The 25,941-nt window shown below is 37.3% G+C and overlaps 1 protein-coding gene across 2 annotated transcripts in view; it reads left to right on the top strand.

The window, feature by feature from the left end:
- The first annotated feature begins 236 nt into the window (after nucleotides 1-236).
- The window catches only part of TTC21B (tetratricopeptide repeat domain 21B), a 56,447-nt gene continuing 30,742 nt past the window's right edge, over nucleotides 237-25,941 (top strand). Inside the window, exons 1-15 of one of the 2 annotated variants that reach the window (XM_087819808.1) lie at nucleotides 237-332; nucleotides 3,326-3,455; nucleotides 3,545-3,655; nucleotides 4,854-5,020; nucleotides 7,077-7,199; nucleotides 7,753-7,910; nucleotides 9,891-9,975; nucleotides 11,028-11,126; nucleotides 12,938-13,130; nucleotides 13,564-13,661; nucleotides 13,984-14,184; nucleotides 17,233-17,362; nucleotides 21,296-21,453; nucleotides 24,064-24,288; nucleotides 25,227-25,465. In XM_087819808.1, coding sequence (XP_087675934.1) covers nucleotides 312-332; nucleotides 3,326-3,455; nucleotides 3,545-3,655; nucleotides 4,854-5,020; nucleotides 7,077-7,199; nucleotides 7,753-7,910; nucleotides 9,891-9,975; nucleotides 11,028-11,126; nucleotides 12,938-13,130; nucleotides 13,564-13,661; nucleotides 13,984-14,184; nucleotides 17,233-17,362; nucleotides 21,296-21,453; nucleotides 24,064-24,288; nucleotides 25,227-25,465 — 2,138 coding nt within the window. In that variant the 5' untranslated portion in view covers nucleotides 237-311. The remainder of the gene's footprint in view (nucleotides 333-3,325; nucleotides 3,456-3,544; nucleotides 3,656-4,853; nucleotides 5,021-7,076; nucleotides 7,200-7,752; nucleotides 7,911-9,890; nucleotides 9,976-11,027; nucleotides 11,127-12,937; nucleotides 13,131-13,563; nucleotides 13,662-13,983; nucleotides 14,185-17,232; nucleotides 17,363-21,295; nucleotides 21,454-24,063; nucleotides 24,289-25,226; nucleotides 25,466-25,941) is intronic. The other variant, XM_087819809.1, reaches the window with a different exon arrangement.

Below are 25,941 nucleotides of genomic sequence, written 5' to 3' on the forward strand. Positions count from 1 at the left end.
CCCCTCCTGCAGCGCGGCCCGCCCGCGGGCCCCGCCCCGCCCCCTCCTCCGAGCCGGCCGCGCAGAGAGGACCGCCCCCTCCCCTCAGCAGCCAATGGCGACGCGGCCCTGCCTCGCCCCGCCCCTCCAGCCCCTCGCCCCGCCCCTCCAGCGCCTCCCGTCGGGTCCCGGGGCGGGAGCAGGGTTCCGGCCTCCGCGGGTCCCGGAGCGCGAGCGGGTTCGGGCCTCCGCGGCCGCGCCGAGACCTCTGGCCCCCGGCGGGCCCGCAGCGAGCGCACTCCCGGAGGCCTGCGGCCCGGCCTGGGGGAGCCATGGACTCGCAGGGGCTGACGGTGAGCCGGCCGAGCCTGGGCGTGGGCGGGCGGCTCCGGGGTGGGCCGGGAGGGTGGGGAGCGGGGGGCGTGAGGAGAGCGGCGGCCTGCGGCAGGGCGTTACCGCCCCGCGATGCGGGAGCCGCGGCCTGGCCGGCGGGCGCGCCCGTGGCCCCGCCGCCGGCACCCCCGCGGGCACTGCTTCGGAACCTTGAGGCGGGGCCCCCTCCCCAGGGCGCTGCTCTCCGAATAGCCGTTGGTGTGCCGCCCGCCCTGTTCATTGTGTGTACTTTTACTTTTGTGTCCTGTTTGCTCCGAAAGCTTGGTCAGCGTCTGACACCTACTGCGCCCCCCGGGTGCGATTTTTAGTAACTTAGACAGCCAACTAGCGTCACCTCCCCCGTTGGGGAGTCAAAGCAGCACGGAAAGGTTGTATGAAAACAATCCAAGACATAGGTTGGAACATGGAGGAGCCTTTATTTTAGGGGGATGGCCTCTATCACCGATTCATCCGTTTAGCAAATATTAAATGACTGTCCACTCAAGACATGATGATGTGAAAACAAACGCCTGAGACTTGACAGTGAGTTTGCTTTCAGGACGGTGGCGCTCCCCGTCCATTGTGCACTAATGCGTGCGCCCCGCAGGTGGTGTGGGGGGCGCGGCGGTGGTAGAATCCGGCAGCTCCTGCCCTCCCACGTTTCATAGGCTAGTGCCGGGGAAAACTTGAGTGAAGGCATTAAATATCGAATGCTTCCTGTGTGTCTGGCATTATTCGCCATGAGCCCTGCAATAATTAAATTAAATAAAACCCTCCCACTCTGGGAGGTTATATTTGACTAGGAGGTATCAGACAGTAAGCAGGTAAATAAAACGTGTGCCACAGGAGGTGGTGGTAAGGGGAGGGAGGAGAGTTTGGCAGTGACAGGGAATGCTGGAGTGTCTTGATCTTTTGCCTGAATTTTACATTACTGTATCTTCCTGTGAAGCCTTCCCCCATCCCCTTACATTTTTGTCATCACCTGAATTGTATCCCTTGTACTACCACCCAAATGAATTTTTTAATAAAAATACTTTCATGCTTAATCTGTTACGTGGCTCCTCATCATCGCTTGGACTATAGATAGGATCAGTTTAATATGAGACACTTCTTGACCCTACCTGTCCCTCCAGCTTCATCATCCAATAATCCCTGTCTTACTTAAGGCTTTAGAACAGGGAATGTCAAACTGTCTCTATAAAGGACCATGGCTTTGTTCCAATAAAACCTTGTTTACGGATGCTGAAATTTGCATTTCATATAATTTTCACATGCTATGCAATATTTTTCTTCTTTTTCTTACAATTTGAAAGTGTACAAACCATCCTTAGCTTACTGGCCGTAGAAAAGCAGGCATAGGTTAGATATAGACGTGCCATATAGATGTGCCATAGTTTGCCGATCCCTGCTCTAAAATAAGGAATGACTTTTAGTCCTCTGCATCCCACCCCATCCCTGTGTTTTCATTGCTAATTTTTATCTCTGTGTTGTTGCAGTTCCTCTGCCTGGCTAACTCCTTTACCTTCCTCAAGATACATGAAAGGGAAATAGGAAGTGTGTATATGTGTGTGGAGGGGAATAAGAGCTTCCAAATCAAGAATCAGTCCTGAAGTCCCCCCCAAGAATCTTTCCCTTACTTTTACTCTTCCTTACAACCCACGCTGAACCCTCATCCTATATTCTCAAAGCAACTTGTGAGCTCTTTCCTTGTGTTTACTACATTGTATTTCAGCTTTCTTAGATTCTAGTTTCATTTGAAAAACTTAAGCATTTCTGGGCATGGGACGCCACGTCTTACTCATCTTCACGTTCACAGTACCTAGTCCAGTGCCTGACTAGGTGGTCAGTAAATGTTGGACCAAGCAACCCAACCTGAACAAAGGTAGTGGTAATGGGTATGGAGAGTGGGCAGTGGGCTGGAGAAACAGAAGAAGTTACCTACTGCTTACACAGGGGACTGGGCAAACAGGGAGGGAGGGCTCCAGGACTCCACGCCTGGCTTGGGTGGCAGGGCAAATGGAAAGATGAATCTGGAACTTAGATGAGAGGTCTTGGCTGGATGCGTGGTTTTTTATTTTATCCGCATATAGGGTTAGGAGGAACTTTTTTTCAGAGTAGGATTTTTACAGTGTGATATATTAATCCTCTCGATGACCTGTAAACAACTAACAGCATTTTACAAAAGAGCAAACTCGGGAGCAGTGAGATGGGCCAGAGCCCGGCCGGGCGTGGCTCAGCAGTTGAGCATCGATCTAGGATCCAGAGACTGCAGTTTGATTCCTGGTCAAGGCATATGCCCGGGTGGCGGGTTCAATCCCCAGTCTGGGGTGTGCAGGAGGCAGCACATCAGTGAGGACTCTCTCATCATTGACAACTCTCTCGTCATTGATGTTTCTATCTCTCTGTCTCCCTCTCCTTTCCTTTCTCTGAAATTAATAAAGATATTTAAAAAATAAGATGGATCAGAAATTTGAAACCAGGTCTTTTTGCCTTTAAGCTATGCCCTTTTTATAATACCATGCCGCTGCTTTTCCAGAGAGTTCTAGATTCTTAGTGATACTAAATGCTAGACAGAAGTCAAGTAAAATGATATTAAAAGTGTCCTTAGTTTTGGGAAACTAAGAGGTCATTTGCGACCGTAGAGAGGGGGCACTGCATTTTATTGAGATGTTCTTGGGGGTGGGGGGGGTGTCTTGGAGATGGAGTATGGATCACACTTTCAAGAAATATAGCCCAGAAGGGGACTAGAGAGCAGGAGGGAAGCAAAGTAAAAGTTACAGAGAATATTTGCTTAACAATTTAGAAGAAAAGATTGAAATTATTAGGAAACTCTGAGATATTTAAATAATTTTGTGTTCTGCATTCCTTAGTATTCAGTGCTATGCTTTAACAATTTTTAGTTTCACAATTTTGTTATTATCTGCTTAGATATTTCAGAGTCTCCTTGTAACATTTAATTCTTATTTCCTTTTAGACTTTAATTAATTACTATTGTCAAGAGAGGTATTTCCATCACGTGTTACTTGTTGCCAGTGAAGGAATGAAGAGATATGGTAATGACCCAGTCTTCAGGTTTTATCATGCCTATGGTACATTAATGGAAGGTATGTGCAAATTATTAACCATGCTGCGTAAGTTTAAATTCTTGTTTTGCAGTGAGAATAATTTTTCACATCATAATTTTGATTTTCAGGTAAAACTCAAGAAGCTCTTCGGGAATTTGAGGCTATTAAAAATAAACCAGATGTATCACTTTGTTCTCTACTTGCACTGATATACGCCCATAAAATGAGTCTTAGTCCAGGTATAGTAGGACAATTTTTCCTGCTCAATTTATTTTGATTTTTCTCAATTATCATAGCATTCAGTCTGATCAGATCTGTATTACATATTGTCTATAGGTAATGTTTATATCATGTATGTTTTATCATCTTGAGATTATAAATTCATCAAGCACAAGAAATATATATCTCATATTATTTTCATATTCCTTATATCCTTTCGCAGAATTTTCATTTGTACATAGGAATTGTTTGAGTTAACACAAAGGTGAATGTATGTTAGCAATTGTTAAACAAACAAACAAAAAGAATAGCCAGAAAATGGTATGTACATAAATTGTTCTGCAGCAGCCAACTTTACAACTAGTTATATTCAAATATAGAGCTATATGTCTGTCTTCTACTATATCTTAAGCTTCTTAAAGGCCTTTGCATCCCCCAAGAGGACTAACTCTTGGAAGATATTCAGTAAATTTTTATCAGGTAGTAGTTTGGGAAATATGACTACATTTATAGAAAGAACTTTACGCAAAACCAGCAATTAAAATTGTGTGAACTGTCTTAATATATACTATATATATAATATATATAAATATCATATATATAATGTACGAAGTGATCCATAACATCCAGTTTATGACCTGGTTGGGAAAAGAAAATGTAAAAACCACCAAGATTAAATTCTAATGTAATTATTAAATAAAATGATAAATAAAACAAATGAGTCCATAATTAATGGAAAATAGTATGTACTATTAATCCATTTTTAATTGAATTCTAATTACTTTGCTTTTAAATTTAAAACTGATGCTTGATTCAGTTATTCGAAAAGTTATGTTTAGAACAACAAGTAAATGACTATCCTTTTTCATAAATTTTATGTAAGTACAAAAGAAAATTTAGCAACTTAATTAAATGTGGTGTGTTTAAAATGCATGTTACATTTTAAAGATTTAGTAAGACAAAAATGCAAAGTATCTCAATGATTTTCTTACCAAGTATGTGTTGAAATTATAATTTAGTTATACTGGACTAAAGAAAATATATTGTTAAAATTAACTTTACTTGTTTCTTTTTACCTTTTTAATGTGGCCACTAGAGAAATTTAATTCTATTAGACATTTTAATTCTGTTAGACAGTTCTGCTATAGTCATCTGACCTATTATAAATACTTGACCTAGAATTTAAGTTTTATATATATCTTTTTTCCCCCCTTCTAGACAGAGAAGCTATTCTGGAATCAGATACCAAACTGAAGGAGCTGCGTAAAGGAGCAGAGCCGAAAGCTTTGTACCACGCAGGCTTGTTTTTATGGCACATTGGTCGTCATGATAAGGCGAGAGAGTATATTGACAGAATGATCAAAATGTCAAATGGTGGTAAAGAGGTAGCTGGTTTTCTTATTTTGAAATAGTAACATTAAAGGAAACATTATTTATATATTCAGTGGTATCTGCTGTTTAACTCTTTATTGCTCACTCTATTCTCACTTTATAAATTAATAGCTTTATTTTAATATTTTCTTATTTTGTAAAGTTGTAGTTCTCCAAGGTTGTTTATTTTTATGCTATTTATTAACTCTTGAAAAGATCTCTCCTTGGTTCCCTCCTTCCCTTTCTTCCTTCCCTTACCTTCCTGTTTCTTTCCTTCCTTCCCTCCCACTCCCCTTATTGAACTGCTCTAGATAGAAAGCACTATTGTTTGCATTAAGAATACAAAGATAAGGAATGCATAAGTTTTATTGTCATGAATGGATGGTGTAGTAGTGTCATAGATCACATACCCAGCTAATATGAGAGAAGTGTGATTAAAGTACGCAGGCAAAGAATAGTTGACATTTATTGCTTACTTTGTGCTAGGCACTATTTTAGCTACTTAAGGAGGGATCACATCTATAAGTGTTAGGAGAATGAGGAAGAATTTCTTGAAGTAGTATTTGAACTAAAACCTAAAAGATGGATAGTTTCCATAGGCAAAGATTATGGAAAAAAGAAGTAGATAATCCCAGTAGACGGAAATGAGAAAAACAAGGAGGCATGGTTCTGGGTACAGTGAGACTCACATTTGATGGGAACACAGGGTACATAGATGAAGAGGGTGGAAGAAAAGCATGGAGAGGTGGGTTGGGGTAAGTTGAAGGATCTTGACACCTATGTATAGTATTCGTATCTAATTTGATAGGCATTGAAAGACCATTGAAGGGTCTTAATCACCACATCGATATTATTAGAGTACAAATTCAGAAGATTAATTTAACAGTGGGTTTATAGGATGATCTGACCTGGGGAGAAACTAGAATGCAGCAAAGAAAGGGATTGCCTTCTGGCAGAAGGTTTTGAGGGCCTACATTAAAATGTTGTACAGTGGGTACAAATTTGAGAATTATTAAATACCCACAAGGCTTGTCAACTGATTACAAATAATGGGAGAAAGATATTAAGGGTATCTCTGAGGTTTTAAGCCTGAACAATTCCGAGACCAGTTAACATGAATGGAAACTAAGTTGAATTAAGAAGGTAATCTTAAAGACAGGTGATGTGTTTGCCTGAAGACATGCTATATTTCAGGCTCTGGAGAAGAGTGAGATAGAGATAGTAGATGAGCTGTTAAAAGAAAAGTTTAGATGAAGTATTGGACTACAAATAAAGCTTGCAAATTATCCACACATAGATAGTAGTTGAAACAATTCAAATAAGGACACTGATCTAGTGAGTAGAAATAACACAATTTTAATAGTATTAGCTGACTTTTCAGGTGAAATACAGGGAGCTAAATATAATCTCAGTTAAATATCTATAAATTTACAAATTTACCTCTATTTTTTGATAGAAGAGCAGATTTCATAATTTTTATTGGACATTAAAAGAAAAATATTCTACCTGTGTCCATCTTTGTAATGCTTTAAATCTTAAAACACACATTCTGAAGGCAAACATCCATGGCTTCTTCAGTTTTTAATTTATTAGGACACTTATCCTTCCATCTGAAACTCTCTGAACTAGTCACAGAGATTAAGAAGATTGTCGCCAAATTATCTTAATTTTCAGTGTAGGTGAAGCAAGGCACTTCTGTTTTTCCATCTTAGTTCATTTAGTCTCTTTGCCCAAAAAGAGGTCACAAATTCTTATTTATGTCTCAAATTACATGTTTATTATTAATAATAACTTACTGGCAAAGACCCAGATAAGAATATTATTTCTTTAGCATTAATGAGTATTTCATAAGCTTCATATTAATATTGAGCATAGAAAGGCTGAAATTCATAATACTTTCCCACATTCTAGGCTGACAAGTGTTGCAAAGCGATTTTACTGCACAGTTTTATTCATATTTGAAAGAGTGATTTTTGTTACTAATGACCAAAAAGACATTAGGTTTACTTCTTCTTTCCATTTTTTCCCCCTAAAGAAATGGAAGTATGATTAGAATTTTTCATTTCACAGGGACAGATTTTGAGAGCATGGCTTGATATTACAAGAGGAAAAGAACCTTATACTAAAAAAGCACTAAGATCTTTTGAAGAGGTATTACAAAATGGAAATGATATTTTTGCTCTGCTGGGTAAGGTGAGTTGGAGTTAAGGTAAATTAATTTTTAAATATTTATTCATAATATAGTTGAAACCCAACAAAAATTAAGTAGCTCGAAAATAATTTTTATGTTACTTTTATCAACTCTCAATTGTAGGAGGGACTTACATTTGTATGTATAGGACAGTGAACAGTAAACTTGAGAAATGTACTCCCTACCAAATTCCTGAATCCTGGATCAATTTTAATTGTTTATGTTGTTATTGTTATTGGCGTTGGTGGTTGTGGTTCCTATGTTATATTTATTCACCAAATATTTATAGGCAGTCTACTATGTGTGAGGCGTCACTCTAGATACTGGGGATACCCAGAACAAAATAAAACCTCTTGCTTTTACGGAGTTTGTAATCCACTGGTGGAGATACCATAAACAAAATAAGGAAGTGATAACTGTTCTTTATGGAAAAGTAAGATACTGAAAATATAGATATGATCAACACTAGTTTTCTACCTACTCCGGGATAACTGTTGTGAGAACCTTGGTATATATGATCACAGTTTTGATGTCACTTCTTTTTTCTCCTATTAGGCTCAGTGCCTTGAGATGCGTCAGAATTATTCAAGTGCTCTGGAGACTGTCAACCAAATAATCGTGAACTTTCCAAGTTTCCTTCCTGCTTTTGTACAGAAAATGAAGCTACAACTAGCCTTGCAAGATTGGGACCAGACGATTGAGATCGCACAGAGGTAAGGTAAAAAAAGATGACACCAGTACCTTTGGTTCTGGTTTTAATTTTGAGAGGGAAAAAAAATCTGCATGTATTTTTTTATCATAAGATTTTTTTAAATTTGATTTTTTCAAAAATACGGAATTGAGGAAAAATTTAACACTGCATTGTTTAAAACTAAATTTTATGGTTTACGTAAATATCTGACTAGCTGTTCTAAGACAGGCTCTCTTTTTTGCAAATACTCCTGCTCTTATGAAGCTTATATTCAGATGAGAGGAACCATATAATAAACAGAACAAATAAGAAATTTTGAGAGAGAGGAAGGGGGAGAGAGAAAGAGAGAAACATCAATGATGAGAGAGTCATTGATCGGCTGCCTTCTGCATGCCCCTGACTGAGGATTGAGCCCGCAACCCAGGAATGTGCCCTGACTGGGAATCGAACTGCGATCTCCTGGATCCTAGGTTGATGCTCAAGTGCTGAGCCACGCCCGGCCCGGCCCTTTTTCTTTTTAACTGGCTCTATTTTTTCCTATATTCCTAATGGATTTTGCTGTTTTTTAGGGTAAGTTCTCCATTATGTTGTTTCTTCTTGGTAGTTTTCTTTGCTCTTCTTTTGCAGTTGACTATCAGAATTGACAAGTGAAAAAGAAACCTTTTAAGATTTTGATTTTAATTGCATTAAATCTGTAGATTATTTGGGGAGAATTTTTTCTCAATCCAAAATGAGTATTATCAGGCAGCTATTAGTGCATAGCAAACAACTACAAATCTCAGGGCATATGATAAATAAGGACTCATTTCTCACTTTTATGTGGGCCATCTAGGGGCAGCTTATTTAGACCAGGCTTGCTTGGGGCTCTGCTTCAAATTTCAGATCCAGCTGGTAGTTTGGGCTCTGGTCAGCTCTAAGTGTATTCTCCCCTGGGCTCAGGTCAAAGAGCAGCAGCTAACCAGCGGGAACTTCTCACGGTGATCTCAGAGATGCAAGAGGACAAGCAGAAATATGTGATGCTCCTGAAACAGGCATGGCACACTGGCACTCCTGTAGGCATCTCGTTGGCCAATATAAGAAAAGTGTCCCAGTCCATAGTCAAGGAGCAGTAGAGTACACTGCGGCTTTTGTAGGAGGAACTGCTCAGTCACATAGCAGAAGGCATGTATTCAAGGAGGGTGGGAAAACTGGAGATAGTAATTCAATGTACTGCACCATCCATGATAAGAACACTAGTGTGTTACTTCATTTATTTGGTTCCTTTTCTAAGTGCCCTTGAGTTAATATGAATTTTTGTAGCTTTTGCAGGCTTTTTATATCTTCTTTATTGGAGGGGGGTTGATCCTATTATTACTAGACTATTTTTTCATAATATTTTCTGATTTGTTTTTATTACATAGGAATCTATTTTAATGTTGTTACTTATACTAATAGATTTTTAAAAATATTCAACCCATCTTTCCATTCCTGGAATTCTTATAATAAATTTGCCTGGTCAGGGTGAATTATTCTTTTAATATGGTGTTTTATATGGTTAGCTAATATGTTATGTACGATTGCCAGAAGGATTCATGAGGCTTATGCAATCTATTCATATATTTTTTGAACTTATTAAAAATTAGGATTCAGAATTATTTTATTTTATTTTTAAATATATCTTTATGGATTTCAGAGAGAGGAAAGGAGAGGGAGAGAGAGATAGAAACATCAATGATGAGCAAGTTATTGATCGGGTGCCCACAACCCAGGCATGTGCCCTGACCGGGAACCGAACCCCGATTGCCTGGATCCTAGGTTGACGCTCAACTGCTGAGCCACGCCCGGCTGGGCAGAATTCAGAATTATTTTAGTTTAAATAATGAGGCTGATAGTTTTCATAAAGGCGTTGTCATTTTACTAAGTAAAGTTATTTAAACAGTGGAATAGTCAGTCCAGCAAACTAATTTTTTAAGCCTTCAAATAAAAAAACATAAATTTATTTCAGTGAAATGTTTTTCTTCAGGTTAATGCTTCAAGATAAACAAAATGTGGAAGCACTAAGAATGCTGGCTCTTTACTATTTGTGTAGGGAAGGGGATATAGAGAAGGTAAGTTGCATTGTGTTTAAGTTTCCTATATTAGTAATATGGAAAGTGCTCTTGTAGAATATATGCCACCGTAGTTTTCAGCTGATTCTTGAAAATACACCTTAAGAAAGAGGTGAGCTTCTTAAATCAACTAGTAAAGTAAAAACATTATATAGTGAACATCAACCCTGAAAATTCCTTTGATCATTAATTACAGTATATGTAGCTTTCTATGTAAAACTCCCATGCAGGAATATGTTTGATTAATGTAACTGGTGATACTCGGTGTGGAAGAGTCCATATACAAAATACAATTTATAGTATTTTTAGAATTTAATTGAGTTTGCATAAGCTAAATGGCCTTAGGATAAAATCCCATTGGATCTTATAGTAAAGTACATGTTTCTCTAGTAGTGACCACATTGACTATATACTGGATTCTAGAATACCGACGTCCATTTGAAGCAAATAGTATTATAACAAGTAGTAGATTTGGATTGTGTTTAGTCTGGTTAAATTAGTTAATATGACAGTACCTAATAGGTACTTTAGTAAATATTAAAATAATCTTAGTAGAAGCAACTCTTCAGTAAATTTTCCAGGCATTGCAATTATTTATACTAAGTATCTTAATGATTTTTCTATTCTAGATAATATTTTAAATATAAACCAGGCTATATAGGTAATCCAATGGTTGATGTTAATGTTTATAAATATGTTGTTATTCATATTTATTTGTATCATGGGTTAATTATTTTAGAAGGAGCTTGGCATATACAGTTAATTGAAAATTATAGGTATCTTTACCCACCCAGAGGTTTCCATTCAGTAACAAATATAAAATAACAAATATAAAAAACACAGTCTAAAGCTCAGTTCTTTATTGATAATTATTGAGCTTTTTTAAAGACATTTTAATACATTGTGCAACATGCAAAATTTCATTGGAAGGGGGAATTAGTAAAAGCAAATACCTTGTTAAATAATAATAGTATTTATTAGTCTATATGTCATATATTATGTTTTTTCTTTCTTAGTTTATTTTAAAATTATACTGGATAACTTTGTTTTAGGCTACAACCACGCTGGAAAATTTAGGAAATGCATTGGATGCCATGGAACCACAGAATGCTCAACTTTTGTATAAGATCACAATAGCCTTCAGCAGAACTGTAAGAGTGCTCACTATGTACCAGAGCTCTTTATTCTGCAGTTGGGAATTGAAAATAAATCACAATGGTTGAAGCACAAAAGAGCATATGGCGCCGAGAGTGAAATATATGTATATAAATATGTGATACATTCCTAAGGAAGGCAGTCCAGAGCAGATATGGGTTGCAGCTATAAGAAGCCATCGTGGAGGCTTCATGGAGGAAGTGGCACTTGTTGAACCTTTAAGGAGAAGGAAGTGCCTTCTAGATCACAATAGCCTTCAGCAGAACTGTAAGAGTGCTCACTATGTACCAGAGCTCTTTATTCTACAGTTGGGAATAGAAAATAAATCAATGGTTGAGGCACAAAAGAGCATATGGCGCCGAGAGTGAAATATATGTATATAAATATGTGATACATTCCTAAGGAAGGCAGTCCAGAGCAGATATGGGTTGCAACTATAAGAAGCCATCGTGGAGGCTTCATGGAGGAAGTGGCACTTGTTGAACCTTTAAGGAGAAGGAAGTGCCTTCTAGGCAAAGAAAATAGAAACTGGTTTATTTTAATAAGAGCCCATAGCATTTATGAATAGGGCTGTTCTTTGTTTTTTAAAACTATTTGAAAAAAGTTTTAATGAGGGTAATAGACTATTTTGATGGGGAAATGGTTGGTATCTTTTTTTATAATATTAAAGAAATGTTTGCATTACAAGTACCCAATTAAAAAAAGGTAATAGGGAATGAAATAGAAAAATCAGAATTTTGAAATCAATACCTGAAATGAGTGAATTGAAAAGTTATTTAATTAACCAAGGAAAAAAGAAAGGAAAAAGGTATCCATGAGTAAGTAAAATAATTAGTAAATATAAAGTTGAAAGAAAATTTCAAGGATGTTAATTGTTAAATGACATGAATAAACTGAATTTTCTCATTTACAAAGATGGTTGGATTGTGTGAAGTTTAGAGAAAAACAAACATTTGAGTTAAGGAGGGTATACTTACCCTTTTTATTTGCCTGTTGCCAGACACCTGATTCATTTACAAAAATTCAAACAGTTTAGTATTTTACTTGCAAAAGTTGTTCAAAAGTTACATACTTATTCTAGCAGCATTGCCATTTCTAGAAACATTTTTGAAGCTTTTTAAAAAGAAGATTCTAAGGCATAATCTTTTAAAATAGCCTCAGTGGTGGCACCCTTTTCTTTAGGGGGAAGCCCTAGTTTTTTATTTCATTAAAAATATATATATAAACTTAAAGCAATAAGCTTATTGCTTTTATTTTGTAAAACAACCATAAGACAGTTTGAAAAGAGGTCTAAAAATATGCTTGTATAGCAGCATCATTAGGAGTATACTTTTCAAGATAGCTATTTTTAAAAGCTCAGGATATATAATTTTTTTATTATTATTTTTAAATATATCTTTATTGATTCAGAGAGAGGAAGGGAGAGGGAGAGAGAGAGATAGAAACATCAATGATGAATCGTCATTGATCGGCTGCCTCCTGCATGCACCCGACTGGGGGATGGAGCCCGCAACCCGGGCATGTGCCCTGACCAGGAATCGAACTGCCATCTCCTGGATCCTAGGTCGATGCTCAACTGCTAAGCCATGCTCGGCCAGGCAAGATATATAATTTCTGATAGAATATAAACTCTTTCTTGCTGCACTGTCTAGATAGTAAATAGAGAAGTTTTACTTTTCTTGGTTATTAAATCATTTTATTTTTTTGCATTTTGCTTCCGTGAAGTACAGATAATATGTATATTTAGAAAAATAATCCTTTTGACTGAAAAGAAGTGTTCTAGTCTAACTTAATCTTTTCTTTTTAGTGTGGACGTAATCAACTCATTCTTCAAAAAATTCAAACATTACTAGAAAGAGCTTTCAATTTGACCCCTCAGCGGTCAGAATATGCTACAGAACTTGGATACCAAATGCTTTTACAAGAAAAAGTTAAAGAAGCATGGAAGTGGTATCAGCTTGCCATAAATCTTGAAGAAACTAACATCACTGCTGTGATTGGTATGACTGCTATTTCTATAAATGTTCTTCACATAGGCACAAGTCATAATTGCTTTTCATATCTGCCATTAAAAAATGTATTTTGTGGTTTTCTAAAATTAAACTGTTCTCCACCATCTACAACAGAAAAAAATCATATATCTTTAAAAATAAAATTTTTATTTTATAATTAATATCTTGAGAGAATAGGCTTTTATGAGATAGTTCCTATATATTATGAATTCCATCATAACAGATTTTTATATGGGTACCAAGCTACCCATTTTATTTTCTTTCACCCTTTTCTTTCTTTTTGTTATTTTTTTAATTTAAAATTTTCATGTATTATGGGGGAAGAGCGGAAACCTGTTTTATTGATGCTGTTTGTGTTAGCTTAAAGATTGCATGCCTAAAACCAATATGTGGACTTTGTTTTTGTTCTGTTTGGCTTTAGGATGTATCCGATGTCAATTAATAGAAGGACAGTTAGAGGAAGCAGATCAACAGCTAGAATTCCTTAGTGAAATTCAGCAGTCTTTTGGAAAATATGCGGTACAGTATTTTATTTTATTAGATACTAGGTCCCAGCTGCTGTTTGTAAAATATGAAATTTTAAAATGTCTTATTATTTAATAATGACTTTAAAGGACTAATGTACACTAATTTAAATATGTAACTTCATTTATTAGTTTACCTTCATGCAAAATTAGTCTTTAATATTCTTCCACAAGATTCTAAAAACCTATCTAAGCCAAAACTTAAGTTTGAACAAGTATTTCAGATAAATAGCACTTTATATACCTTTGAGATCTAAATAGAAATAAATGGCTTTATAACTGAATAGGGTAATTTATAAAAACTACTGATTTTTCAGGAATTAACCTATTTACATGCAATTCTTGCTATGAAGAAAAATAAACGACAAGAAGAAATTATTAACTTGCTAAATGATGCCTTGGACACTCATTTTTCACAGTTACAAGATTTACCTCTTGGAATACAGTATTTTGAGAAGTTAAATCCTGATTTCTTGCTAGAAATTATTACAAAATATCTGAATTTCTGTCCAATGCAGGTAAGTAATTTTGAGACTTTTTGGGGGGACAGAGAGGGGTGGTTATTGCCTTTATTGTGATCACATTGGTTAATAAAATTATGTAGGTTTCAGCTGTACAGTTCTGTAACACATCATCTGCATGTGTGTTCACCACCCAAAGTCAAGTCTCTTTCTGTCACATTTATCCCCTTTACCCTCTTCTTCCTGCCCCCACCTCCTTTCCCTCTGGTAATCACCATACCAATGTCTGTGTCTATGAGTTTTATTGTTTGTGTTGTTTTTTTTTGCTTAATCCCTTACCTATTTCACCCAACCCCCCAATACTTTCTCTGATGGCTGTCAGTTCATTCTCTGTATCTGTGAATTTGTTTCTATTTTGTTTGTTTATTTTGTTCATTAGATTCCCAAAAAAGTGAAATCATATGGTATTTCTCTTTCTCTGACTGGCTTATTTCACTTAGCATAATACTCTCCTGGCCCATCCATGCTGCCGCAAAAGGTAAGATTTTCTTTTTTTTACGACTGAGTAAAAAATGGACTGTAGTCCATTGGGTAAATGTAACACAGCTTTTTTACCCACTTACTCACTGATGGGCATTTGTTCTGCTTCCAAATATTGGCTGTTGTAAATTGTGCTGTAGTGAACGTAAGGGTACATACATTCTTTCAAGTCAGAGTTTTGGGGTTTTTCTGATATATTCCCAGAAGTGGAATCACTGGGTAACAAGGCAGTTCCATTTTTAATTTTTTGAGGAAACTCCATACTGTTTTCCACAGTGCCTGCACCAGTCTGCATTCCCACCAATAGTGTACGAGGGTTCCCTTTTCCCCACATCTTCACCAACACTTAGTGTTTGTTGATTCACTAATGATAGCCATTTTTACTGTCATCAGATGTTCTCTCGTGGTTTTAATTTCTATTTCCCTGATGATTAGTGATATTGAGCATCTATTCACATTTCTATTGGCCATCTCTATGACCTCTTGAGAGAAATGTCTGTTCAGGCCCTCTGCCCATTTTTTAATTGGATTGATGTTAAGTTGTATGAGTTTCTTATATATTTTGGATATTAACCCCTTATCAGATGTATCATTGGAAAATATGTTCCCCCGTACAGTGGGTTGTCTTTCATTTTCTTAATAGTTTCTTTGCTGTGCAAAAACTTTTTAGTTTCATGTAGTCCCATTTGTTCATTTTTAAATTTTTCCTTTGCCCAAGGAGATATATCACAAAAAAATACTGCTACGGAAAATGGCCCACATTTTACTGCCTATATTTTCTTCTAGGATTTTTATGGTTTCAAGTCTTGCTTTTAAGTCCTTACTCAATTTTGAGTTTATTCTTGTGTATTGCATGTATCTGTCCAAATTTTCCAACACCATTTATTGAATAAACCTTCTTTACCCCATTATATGTTCTTGCTTCCTTTGTCAAATATTAGTTACCATATAGGTATGGGTTTATTTCTTGGCTCTCTGTCCTGTTCCATTGATCTATATGCTGTTTTTATGCCAGCACCATGCTGTTTTGATTACTATGGCCTAGTAGTATCAGGTAGTATGCTATCAGGTAGTATGCTATCTCCAACTTTGTTCTTCTTTCTCAAGATTGCTGTGGCTATTCGGGGTCTTTTGTGGTTCCATATAAATTTTTGAAATATTTGTTCTAGTTCTGTGAAATATGTCATTTGTATTTTAATAGGAATTGCATTGAATCTGTAGATTGCTTTGGGTAGTATGGACATTTTAATGATGTTAATTCTTCCTATCCGTGAACGTGGTATATGCCTCCACTTACTTGTATCTTCTTCAGTTTCTTTCTTCAGTGTCTTACAATTTTTCAAGTATAGGTATCCTACATCTTTGGTTAATTTATTACTAGGTATTTTATTTATTTTGATGCAATTGTAAATGGTATTGTTTTCTTAGTTTCCCTTTCAGATAGTTCATTATTGATGTGTATAAATGCAACTGATTTCTGAATATTTATTTTGTATCCTGCTCCTAGACTATATTCAGTTACCAGGTTTAGTAGGCTTTTGGTGGAATCTTTAGGGTTCTGTCAATATAATATGTCATTTCCACATATGTGTGTCTGCCTGTTGAAATTACACGTATGTTGTCGAGCTGATGGGATCCATGCAGATGGTCCACATGTCTCACGTGTGAGGACCCCTGAGGTCTTCATCTATCAGCACATAGAGACCCCTGCACCCACTTTAGCAGCTGCTCAGCTTCCCTCATCCAAGTGACCAGGATTAGTGGATCCCATCCCCTCTCTATGGACATGAGTGTTTTTTCCAATTCCCAGATCTGATGGGTAGTCTTGAAAATACATCTTTGAACAATTGTGTAAGAATTTCTGTGGGGTAACCTCCTAGAGTGAGCACTGCCAGGTGAAGGGGGCATCTGTGGAATTTTGACAGGTCCTGCACATGGTTCTCCTGGAGGCAGGGCCTTTTCCCCTTCTCTCCAAGGGATCTGATGGGGCCTCTGCAGCCTCACTTTGTCCCCAGGGCTGGTTGCCACCAAACCAGACGCCTGCCAGTCTGATTGTGACAGTGCTGTCTTCCCAGTGTTCACAATGTGTGTCCCCATTGGGGAGGTCATGCATCTCTGACATGTACTGGCATGAGTACTGCCTCTCCTTGGAAGGGCATGTGTTTGCTCTTTGTCCCTTTAGAAAACTTTAAAATAAGAACTCACATTTTTGTGACTCTCAGTTCCAACAAGAAACTCTACCCCTTGGTTATCTTTCCTTTGAATGGATATGCTTTCATAAGTTTTTTGAACAGATATCTTCCCTTCATATTATTGAGTGAATAATTGTATAATAGTTTCATAATTATTTTCCTGAACAAAACCAGTATTTTTATAGTCTGTTCATAGCTCTCAGGGAAATAAATTAGTATCTATCTAGTCATAGCAAAGATACTGGGCAATAAATAGAATAAGAAAAATTTTAGAAAAATATAAGGTTTCTGTATTCACATCACAATTAATATGTATTTAATTTTATCTGCCATTGTACACATATAAAATGACCTGCTCATTTGTTTTGTTTAGCCTGCAAGTCCTGGGCAGCCTCTTTCTCCACATCTCAGACGTTGTACCTCAGTCCTGGAGGCTATAGTAAGAACTGTACCAGGTCTTCTGCAAGCTGTCTTCCTAATAGCAAAAGTGAAATACTTGTCAGGTAAGGTATACCTGAAAAGCTTAAAAGAACCTGTATATTCTGATGTTGATAAAAACAATATAAATAAACTAAGAATTTCACATGTATGAAGAATAGTCACAAAATGCACATTTTACATGTGCATAAATAACTAATTTTTATCCAAAATAAAATTGCATAACTTGCCTTACTATTTGATTCTTTTACATTTACTATAATCTTTTGTTGTTCAAGTGAATATTTGGGAAAATACATTTTACCACTTTAAAAAAATCCATCAGCTAGTACTGGGGACCCTCAATGATAATTTAGTCTTTAATCCATAGTTATTGACTCATTAGTATAATAAAATGTGTGATATTTGCCAGGTTTCAGGCCCTAACGGAATTTCTTAATTCCTATTTAGTTTCTGTGACTGGTTACATACAGCCAAAAATAATAGATTATAGATAGATAGATAACCAACCAACCTCCATTATAACCTTAGCTTTTTAGGACACACACTTATGTATGATATATACATAAAAATAGACTGTAATATGGTGTCTTTATATGTACCTTTGCTAGCTGAATGCTATGCTAAGTAAATTAAGTTTATGAAGTCCTAATGGGCAGAAACCAACTTAGAGGTATTCTCATAAACAGTTATATCTTATACATAATGGAAAGAGTTAAGAAATTGACATCATAAAATTTTTGGATGACAGTTTTAACTGTTTAAAAAAAAGACCTAGATAATCTCAAAAGCTTGTTTCACCTCTAAAGTACTCTAGTTTGTGAGAAGTGACCTTCTAATTGAGTTCTATTATTGAACAACATACAATTTGTTTAAGTTGAATTTATTGGGGTGACATTGGTTAATAAAATTATATAGGTTTTAGGTGCACAATTCTACAATATATCATCTGTATATTTATTGTGTGTTTACTATCCCAAGTCATGTCTCCTTCTGTCACCGTTTATCCCCACATTCTTCTACCTCCCCCCATCCCTGTTGCATGATATTTCTCTTTTCTTTCCAGTTGGAATGGGTATCACCTACTAGTTAATCAGACTAGGACTTTGAGTTCAGGTTAATTTCTTAAACATTCATTATTTATTTTGAAATTTGATATAAATAGTCTCATTATAGTAATGTTAATTGCCAAAGTCTCTAGGAATGAAAAGTCTCGTATGTTAACCCATTTTTAAAGAGAACAGCCTGAAATAATTTGAAATGGTGCTGATGTTGCTAAAATTGTCAGAATTCAGGTATCTGTGTCTGATGTGCAGATAAGCCAAATACTGAGACACTTGTGCTTGGACTCAGAGAAAGGTTTAATGATTTGGCCAGAGCGAGAGGATGGGAGAGTATGTTCCCTCATATCTATCTTCCCCCAAAAGCAAAAGTAGGGACTTTCTATGCAGCAAGGGAGTAACTTGAGTTTGTGTATTGGGGGGAGGGGGGTTAGGGAACCAAGGGAGAATTCTGTTTCTTTAGTCTCACATAACACCTTTTGTAACCAGACTTTTGAGAGGCAGCAGGTGGTCGAAACTTTCTTAAAGGTATTCATTCATTCCTTCTGCAAAACAGACTCAAATTCTCCTTGTGACCATGGATTTATCTCCTGTTACTTGCAAAGAAACAGTATATCAGCAGCTCACAATTATATTGTGAAAACAAAGGGTGCTGGGTAGGCAGAGCAGTTGGGGTCTGACTACACTGGCATGTGCCTAAATAGCAGTATTCTTGCTAATTTGCCAGCTAGACTGACTACCTGGATCTGGACCAAACTTTACAAGTGAAGGCCATAATCCTCCATCAGAATGCCCTCACTTTAGACACCAGCCTCACAGTTCAGGACTGTCTGCACTTCCAACTAGCTGGCTACAAATGTCAGGCTTCCTGTGACCCCTTCAAGTTTGAGAATTTACTAGAATGACTCACAGAACTCAGGAAAGCACTGTACTTTGAGTTAGAGTTTTATTGTAACAGAGGGTGTTAATCTGAACCAGCAAAAGGAAGAGAGGCACAGGGTGGCTCTGGGTGGGTCCCAAATGTGAAGCCCCCATTGCCCTCTCCCCGTGGAGCTGGCACACATCAACCTCCTGACACAGCGATGTGTGACAGTACCAGAAGCACGTTGGCAGCCACGGAAGCTCACTCAAGGCTTAGTCTTCGTAGGGTTTCATCATCTAAGTATGGATCAAATCACTGGCCCCATGGTTGAACTCAGTTTCCAGTTCCCCCATCCCCAGGTCAGGTTGGTATCACATGGCTCAAAGCACCAACCCTCTAATCATGTAGGTTTTTGGGAGATGGCCAGCCCCCATCCCGAGTCATACTATTGTCATAAACTATGAGGGCCCACACAAACAATAGACATTGCTATTATTTGTGAAATTCCAAGATTTAGAGACTCCCTCTCAGGACCCTTGGACGAAGGCCAGCTATATTCTTTATTGTATGGGACCCTGACAAATACAGGTCATCTTGACAGTGATGGCTTCCGTTTTTCTTTCAAGAGAAATTGGACTGCCCTTGAATGTGATGTTGATGTGATCTTCGTTTATATGGTCTTTTTTTCCCCAACAGTGATGACCCGTTTCTCTTATTTTTAAATACTTAGTGGCCTCCTGGAGCTAACTACACATATCCTTCCCCTTGCTTTAAAAGAAACAAGATTCTCATCTCAATTATTCATACATTCCTCATTTTCTTCAGTCACTATTTGCAAATCCTGATTCTGTTCCATGTACTGTCTCCCCTTAGTAATAACCTCTTTTTTTCAAGTTACCTGCTTAGTCTGCCTCCTTCCTGAAAGAGCATGGGCATGGTAAGTCCCGTGCAGATGCATTGGCTTGACCTTCCCATTTCCATTTCCATTTCCATCTGTTCTGAGTATTGGATTGTATCACAATGAAGAATCCAGTATTTATTATGTTCGATGGTTAATGGACAGATATTGACACTCTATTTAATAAGTTTTGTGCTCTCTCAGCCAAATTTTTGTCCATTAATTCTCTGTCTCTAAGAAAAGAGTGTCCTGTTTAAGTGGATTTGTATTATAAGTAGGTTGAGCCTTTGGGAACTGGAAGCCCTGTCTGTAGCCTTATTTTGTCTGTCTAGATGTCAGGTAAGGTTAAGGAGAGTAATTGAACAGAAAATAGTTTAGGATCTCTTCTTCCTCCATTCTCCTAGCAAAGCTGAATGGGGATTTGGCCTAGCTGTATTACCAATTTACGAGATGGCTAATGCAGACGAGCGCAGGTTATATCATGAGAGACCACTAGTACCTAGTGTCTCTTTGCTGTTCAGAGGAAGAGCCCCTTCGTACCCCATCCACCAACCCAGGGTAGACTCCACTCTTCCAGTCTCTTTAATCTTGATCATTTGCTTTTATTTTAAGACTCACAGTACATGTGTTTCTAAAACCTTTGATATTTCATTTGGTATTTAAAGGCATTTTAAATCTAAAACGCGTATTTCTAAATCTCTAGAATGTATCCTTATACCTTTTTTAAATTTATGGACAGTAATAAAATTTCTAGCCAAGAATGATAACTAGACTAAATCCTCTTTGTTAAAGTGACACTGTAGCATTCTGCCTATTTAAATTTCTATGTTTTACAGAACTTATTTTAATGACATTGTAAATAAAAAAATTCTTTTCACAAGGAAAATAAAGGTACATGTATAGATATCTCAGTAACAGTGGTGATCAATTCTGATATTTTCATACACTTTCTCTGGTTGGCTTCTTATGAGCAAAGTATGGTCTTACAAGGGCACTCTGATTCACAAGTATATTCTTTCATGAGGACTACAAAGAAGAGATTAAACCATGGCCTATGAACAGAGGATTTTAAGGTCAAACACTGGAACCATAGACTGACTACTTTTCTCCCTCTTATCCCTCAGATCTCCAGCTCTTAGTCATTTAAATTATAACAGTGCTTTGTTTCCCTCATTAGGTGATATTGAAGCAGCTTATAATAACCTGCAGCATTGCCTAGAACACAGTTCTTCTTATGCAGATGCTTACCTCCTGATGGCTCAGGTTTATTTGTCTCAGGAAAAATTTAAATTGTGTTCTCAGTCTCTTGAACTTTGTTTGAGCTATAACTTTAAGGTACGTATTCCAGAAGACATATCACTCTCCTTGAACCTCTAGCAAATATTTACATATAAACTTAAAAAAATTTTGGCCTTTACTATTTTGCTAATAAGTGCATTTTTTAAAGGAAAAGGTTTTGGATCCAGAAGTAGCAGTGATATGGGACAAAGTCTGGGACCCTCTTCCCGCTGGATGCTGCTGAGGGTGGACTTCTTACAATATCCTGAAAAAAAGAATTTTCTGAGACTTGCACATGAGAACGAGTGATTTTTCTTTGCGTGGAATTACATCTCTGCATTTCTAAAGTCCAGTTTCCCTTAGTGCAGTCATAGAGGAAGTGTAGCTGGGGTTTTAGTAAAGCTAGAAGCAAACCCAGTGTCCAGAGTTTCTTTTCCATGTTGGAGACAGGTCCAGTTCAGCATCAGTATAGTTATAGCCCATTAGTTCATTGTGTATGGGGGTCCGCATGGCCTTCCACCATACAGGAGAATGCCAAGAAAGCCAAGTGTGAGCTCTGAGCCAGGTGTGCTAAGAGAAACCAAGAGAGCACAAGAGCACAAGAGAGCGTAAGAGTATAGGACAGCGAGTTTTTTTTGTTCAGGTAATTAAGTATCCCAAATTTCCACGTGCTTGCAATGACCACTCCCATTTGCCCGTCCTGGCCAATGACCTCTGCTCCCAGATGGGATTTACAGGCAAGTACCTTCCCTATGTTATCCCAACTTTACTGGGCATATATCAGTCTTCCCTTTGTTGGACCCCTAAGGAGTGTAAAATTGTAGCTTCCTGGTGAAGCTATCTAAATGATATGCCTATAATATCTGGCCTTCCCTTTGTTCCTTTACTATCATTAATAACTAGCTAATTGCGCAGCCGGTGTTGGCTCAGTGGTTGAGCGTTGACCCATGGGCCAGGCAGTCACAGTTTGATTCCTGATCAGGGCACATGCCTGGGTTTTGGGCTTGATCCCCAGTAGGGGGCATGCAGGAGGTAGCACATCAATGATTCTCTCTCATCATTGATGTTTCTATCCCTCCCTCCCTCTCTCTGAAATCAATAAAAACATATTTTTTTAAAAATAACGCTAATTACAGTGTTGTTAGTAGGAGAACAAGTGGAACCGACTGTGTAGTTAAAAAACTATATGGACTTGGCAACAAAGACCTGGCCTCAGTGTCTGGTGTTTCCACCTACCTCTCTCTGAACCTCAGTTTTGTTTTCTACACAACTCATAATACCTTATAGTTATAGTGAGTGTTAAATTTAATAATGAAAGTATATAAAAAATAATTATAAACTAAAAAGAATGCCAAATATTTTTATGTATTAGAATTTTATTTTATTGCCTGTTTCCTTCTTGGACCTGGGTTGTTTGTTTTTTAAATCCTCACCCAAGGATATGTTTTTATTGATTTTGAGAGAGAGAGAGAGAGAGAAACATCAATTGGTTGCCTCCCATACACACCCCAACCAGGGATCGAATCGGCCACCTAGGTATATGCCTGGACTGGGAATCAAACCTGCAGTCTTTTGGTGCTCCAACCAAATGAGCCACCCAGCCAGGGCGCCTTGAATCTCGGTTTTTAATTTTTCTCTAGATTCATCATCAAAGAATGCTTAGTCATTTTGAAACTTAGTATGTGGTTTGGAGCTATAAACACACTAGATCTCTATCCAGGATATTCTGTGATAAATCCCATATCCCTCAGCATTAGGGAAAATCCTGAGTTCAGGTGCTTCCTGAGCCACCTGGAGTCATGGAGGACTGCCTAAAATTTTTACTTGGGTTCACAGTGTCTTGAGCCCTGTTGTATGAGAACCATCGATGGACTGCAGAATTCAAGTTCTAATCAAGGTTTGCAGACACCTGCTTCATAGGATAGTAGTTCTCAAGACTGGTGGTGCATCGGAACCCCAGTGTAGGTACTCCACCCCAGTCAATGAGAATCTCCAGAAGAGCTAAGCAGGAGTATTTACACAAAGCTCATAGGTAGTTGAGGCTTAGAACCACAGCCTCATGGAGAATTGTAGCTGTCCCAGGTGGTAGGTAGCTGCTACTTTATGCCCTCCTGGATTATCATTTTCTCTTCAACTCCTTCCTCACTCATTTTTGTCATTCTATTTTCCTGTATACTCTGTTGCTAGCCACAATAAAGGCAGAAGCTTTGTTTCATGTTTCTGAGTAGTACCAAAGGGTAAAACCAACGTTTGATGAACATATCCCCAAATTTTTCATCTTAAAACTAAAAAATAAAAGGGGAAAAACTTTGTTTTTAAAAATCTGGTAACTCTATATCAGTACCAGAAATCCCTTTCCTGAGAACTCAAATAATTTCTTAGAATATATTTGCTAGCCTTGCATACTTTGCTTGCATTTTCTCTTCTGTCATGGTAGAAGCACTTAATTAACTGGTTTGTTGTCCAGGGGGACCCAAGGTAGTGGAAGGTTCCTTGATTTAATACAATAACACATCAGAAAGTTAATAAAAGGACAGAAATAGACTTTATGTGTACAATCACAGACTATCTTCAAAAATCTTATAATTTTAATGTTTGATGACTTGTAAATTATGTCTTGATGTTGTAAGCACTCCAAGGAAGTATTTCTGAATATTATTTTTTCAGGTGAGAGAATATCCTTTGTATCATTTGATAAAAGCTCAGTCACAAAAGAAAATCGGAGAAATAGGAGAGGCCATTAAAACTCTGCATATGGCAATGAGTTTACCAGGAATGAGGAAAATTGGAGCCCCCTCAAAATCAAAATGTAAAAACACTGATGTCGATGCAAGCCATCGTTTATCAGTCTTCCTTGAGTTGGTGGAGGTTCACCGCTTAAATGGAGAGCAGGTAGGTCAAGTTTTAATTCAATGGCTTAGATCTGAACTTTTTATTCAAATATATATGATACATACTAATAAAACATATCTATAAGTAGGAAATGAAAAAGCTAAAATTGTTCCCTTGACCAGATGGTAAAATTTAGAAAATTTATTTCTCGTTACTGTTCACCACATCGTGTACTTTTTGCAACACACACACATACACACAAGTACTACTGAAAAAAAATGAAAGTGCCAACCTACAATTCTAATAGTTGAGAAAACAGAGGAACCACTGGATGAATAATAGCTTTGATAAACTCATAGGACAGTCATAAAATCAAATACTTTAAAACATAATAATACAGATGGATGGATAGGTGAGTGGATGGGTGGATGGATGGATGGACGGATCGCTAATTCTGAGAGAATTCAAGAAAATAAAGAACTTAATGTCATTGATACTGTTTTTTGGATTGCAGCAGTTGCCAGTCATTTATTTTCATATTTCAGTGGGAGTTAAGAAGGCTAGGTCTAGTTACTTTGCAAATCTCAATTTCTATTTCAGTAGTAAGTAAACATAAAATACACTTAATACGAACCAGCTCTACCATAAATAATTGATACTAAGATGCGCTACTTTTTTCACATTTTAACATTTCTGAAATCCAAATGTTTTATGATCTCTAAAGTTGAGATGGATTTTATGACAGTTGAGATTAACCTTAAGTGATATTTTAGATTCATTGAGGTACAAATTTCAAAATGAGGTAATATATTCACCTGAGTTATAACAAAAATAATGTCTTAGCATAGGGAGTAAAGTAGTCTGCTATTTAATGAGGAGCCATTGAGTATAGTCGGTGACTGTACTAACTGCTAGCATTTATTGTTTTAATAGAAAATCCTCATTTCTAGTGTAATTTGTTTAATATTTTGAATGTTATTTTAATTTCATTCTTACAGCATGAGGCAGCAAAAGTGCTACAAGATGCCATCCATGAGTTTTCTGGGACATCTGAAGAATTACGTGTTACCATTGCTAATGCAGACCTAGCTCTGGCCCAAGGAGACGTGGAGCGGGCTCTAAGCATGCTTCGGAATGTTACATCTGAACAGCCTTATTTCATAGAGGCCAAAGAAAAAATGGCAGATATATATCTGAAGCATAGAAAAGAGAAAATGTTATATATCACATGTTATAGGTAAATGGCTGTTTCAGCCCATTATGTTTTGATGCATTTACCTCTTAAAATTCCCCAGATTTGTTTTACTTTTCTTTTAACTGCTTTATGGATACTTTATAGATCCTCGCCTTCGTGTTTTCACTTCCTTCCCCTGCCACCAACCACAGTCAGCCTAGCCCAGTCACTCACTCTCCCGAAAACATAAAGCATAGTAATTATGATTACTCAACCTGTGGCTTCCTCTAGTTTCTCAGTTCTCCTCCCTCATCAGATGTTATTTTTCGACACTGAATCTTCCTGTTTGGGAAGGGAAAGAACAACAGTTACATATATTTTAATAAATTTAAGAAAAGTATGTAATGTAACATCAATTCAGGGGCTAGGTGGTCATGTTTAATTTTTAATGTAATAGATATAGAAAAATATTATGGCTTAGTATATACTACATGAAGGTATGGGTTGCAAATTTTCCTTAGTGAAAGGACAGGGGCTTT

The sequence above is a fragment of the Miniopterus natalensis genome, chromosome 8, assembly GCF_054644295.1.
Source record: "Miniopterus natalensis isolate mMinNat1 chromosome 8, mMinNat1.hap1, whole genome shotgun sequence".
Classification (NCBI taxonomy): domain Eukaryota; kingdom Metazoa; phylum Chordata; class Mammalia; order Chiroptera; family Miniopteridae; genus Miniopterus; species Miniopterus natalensis.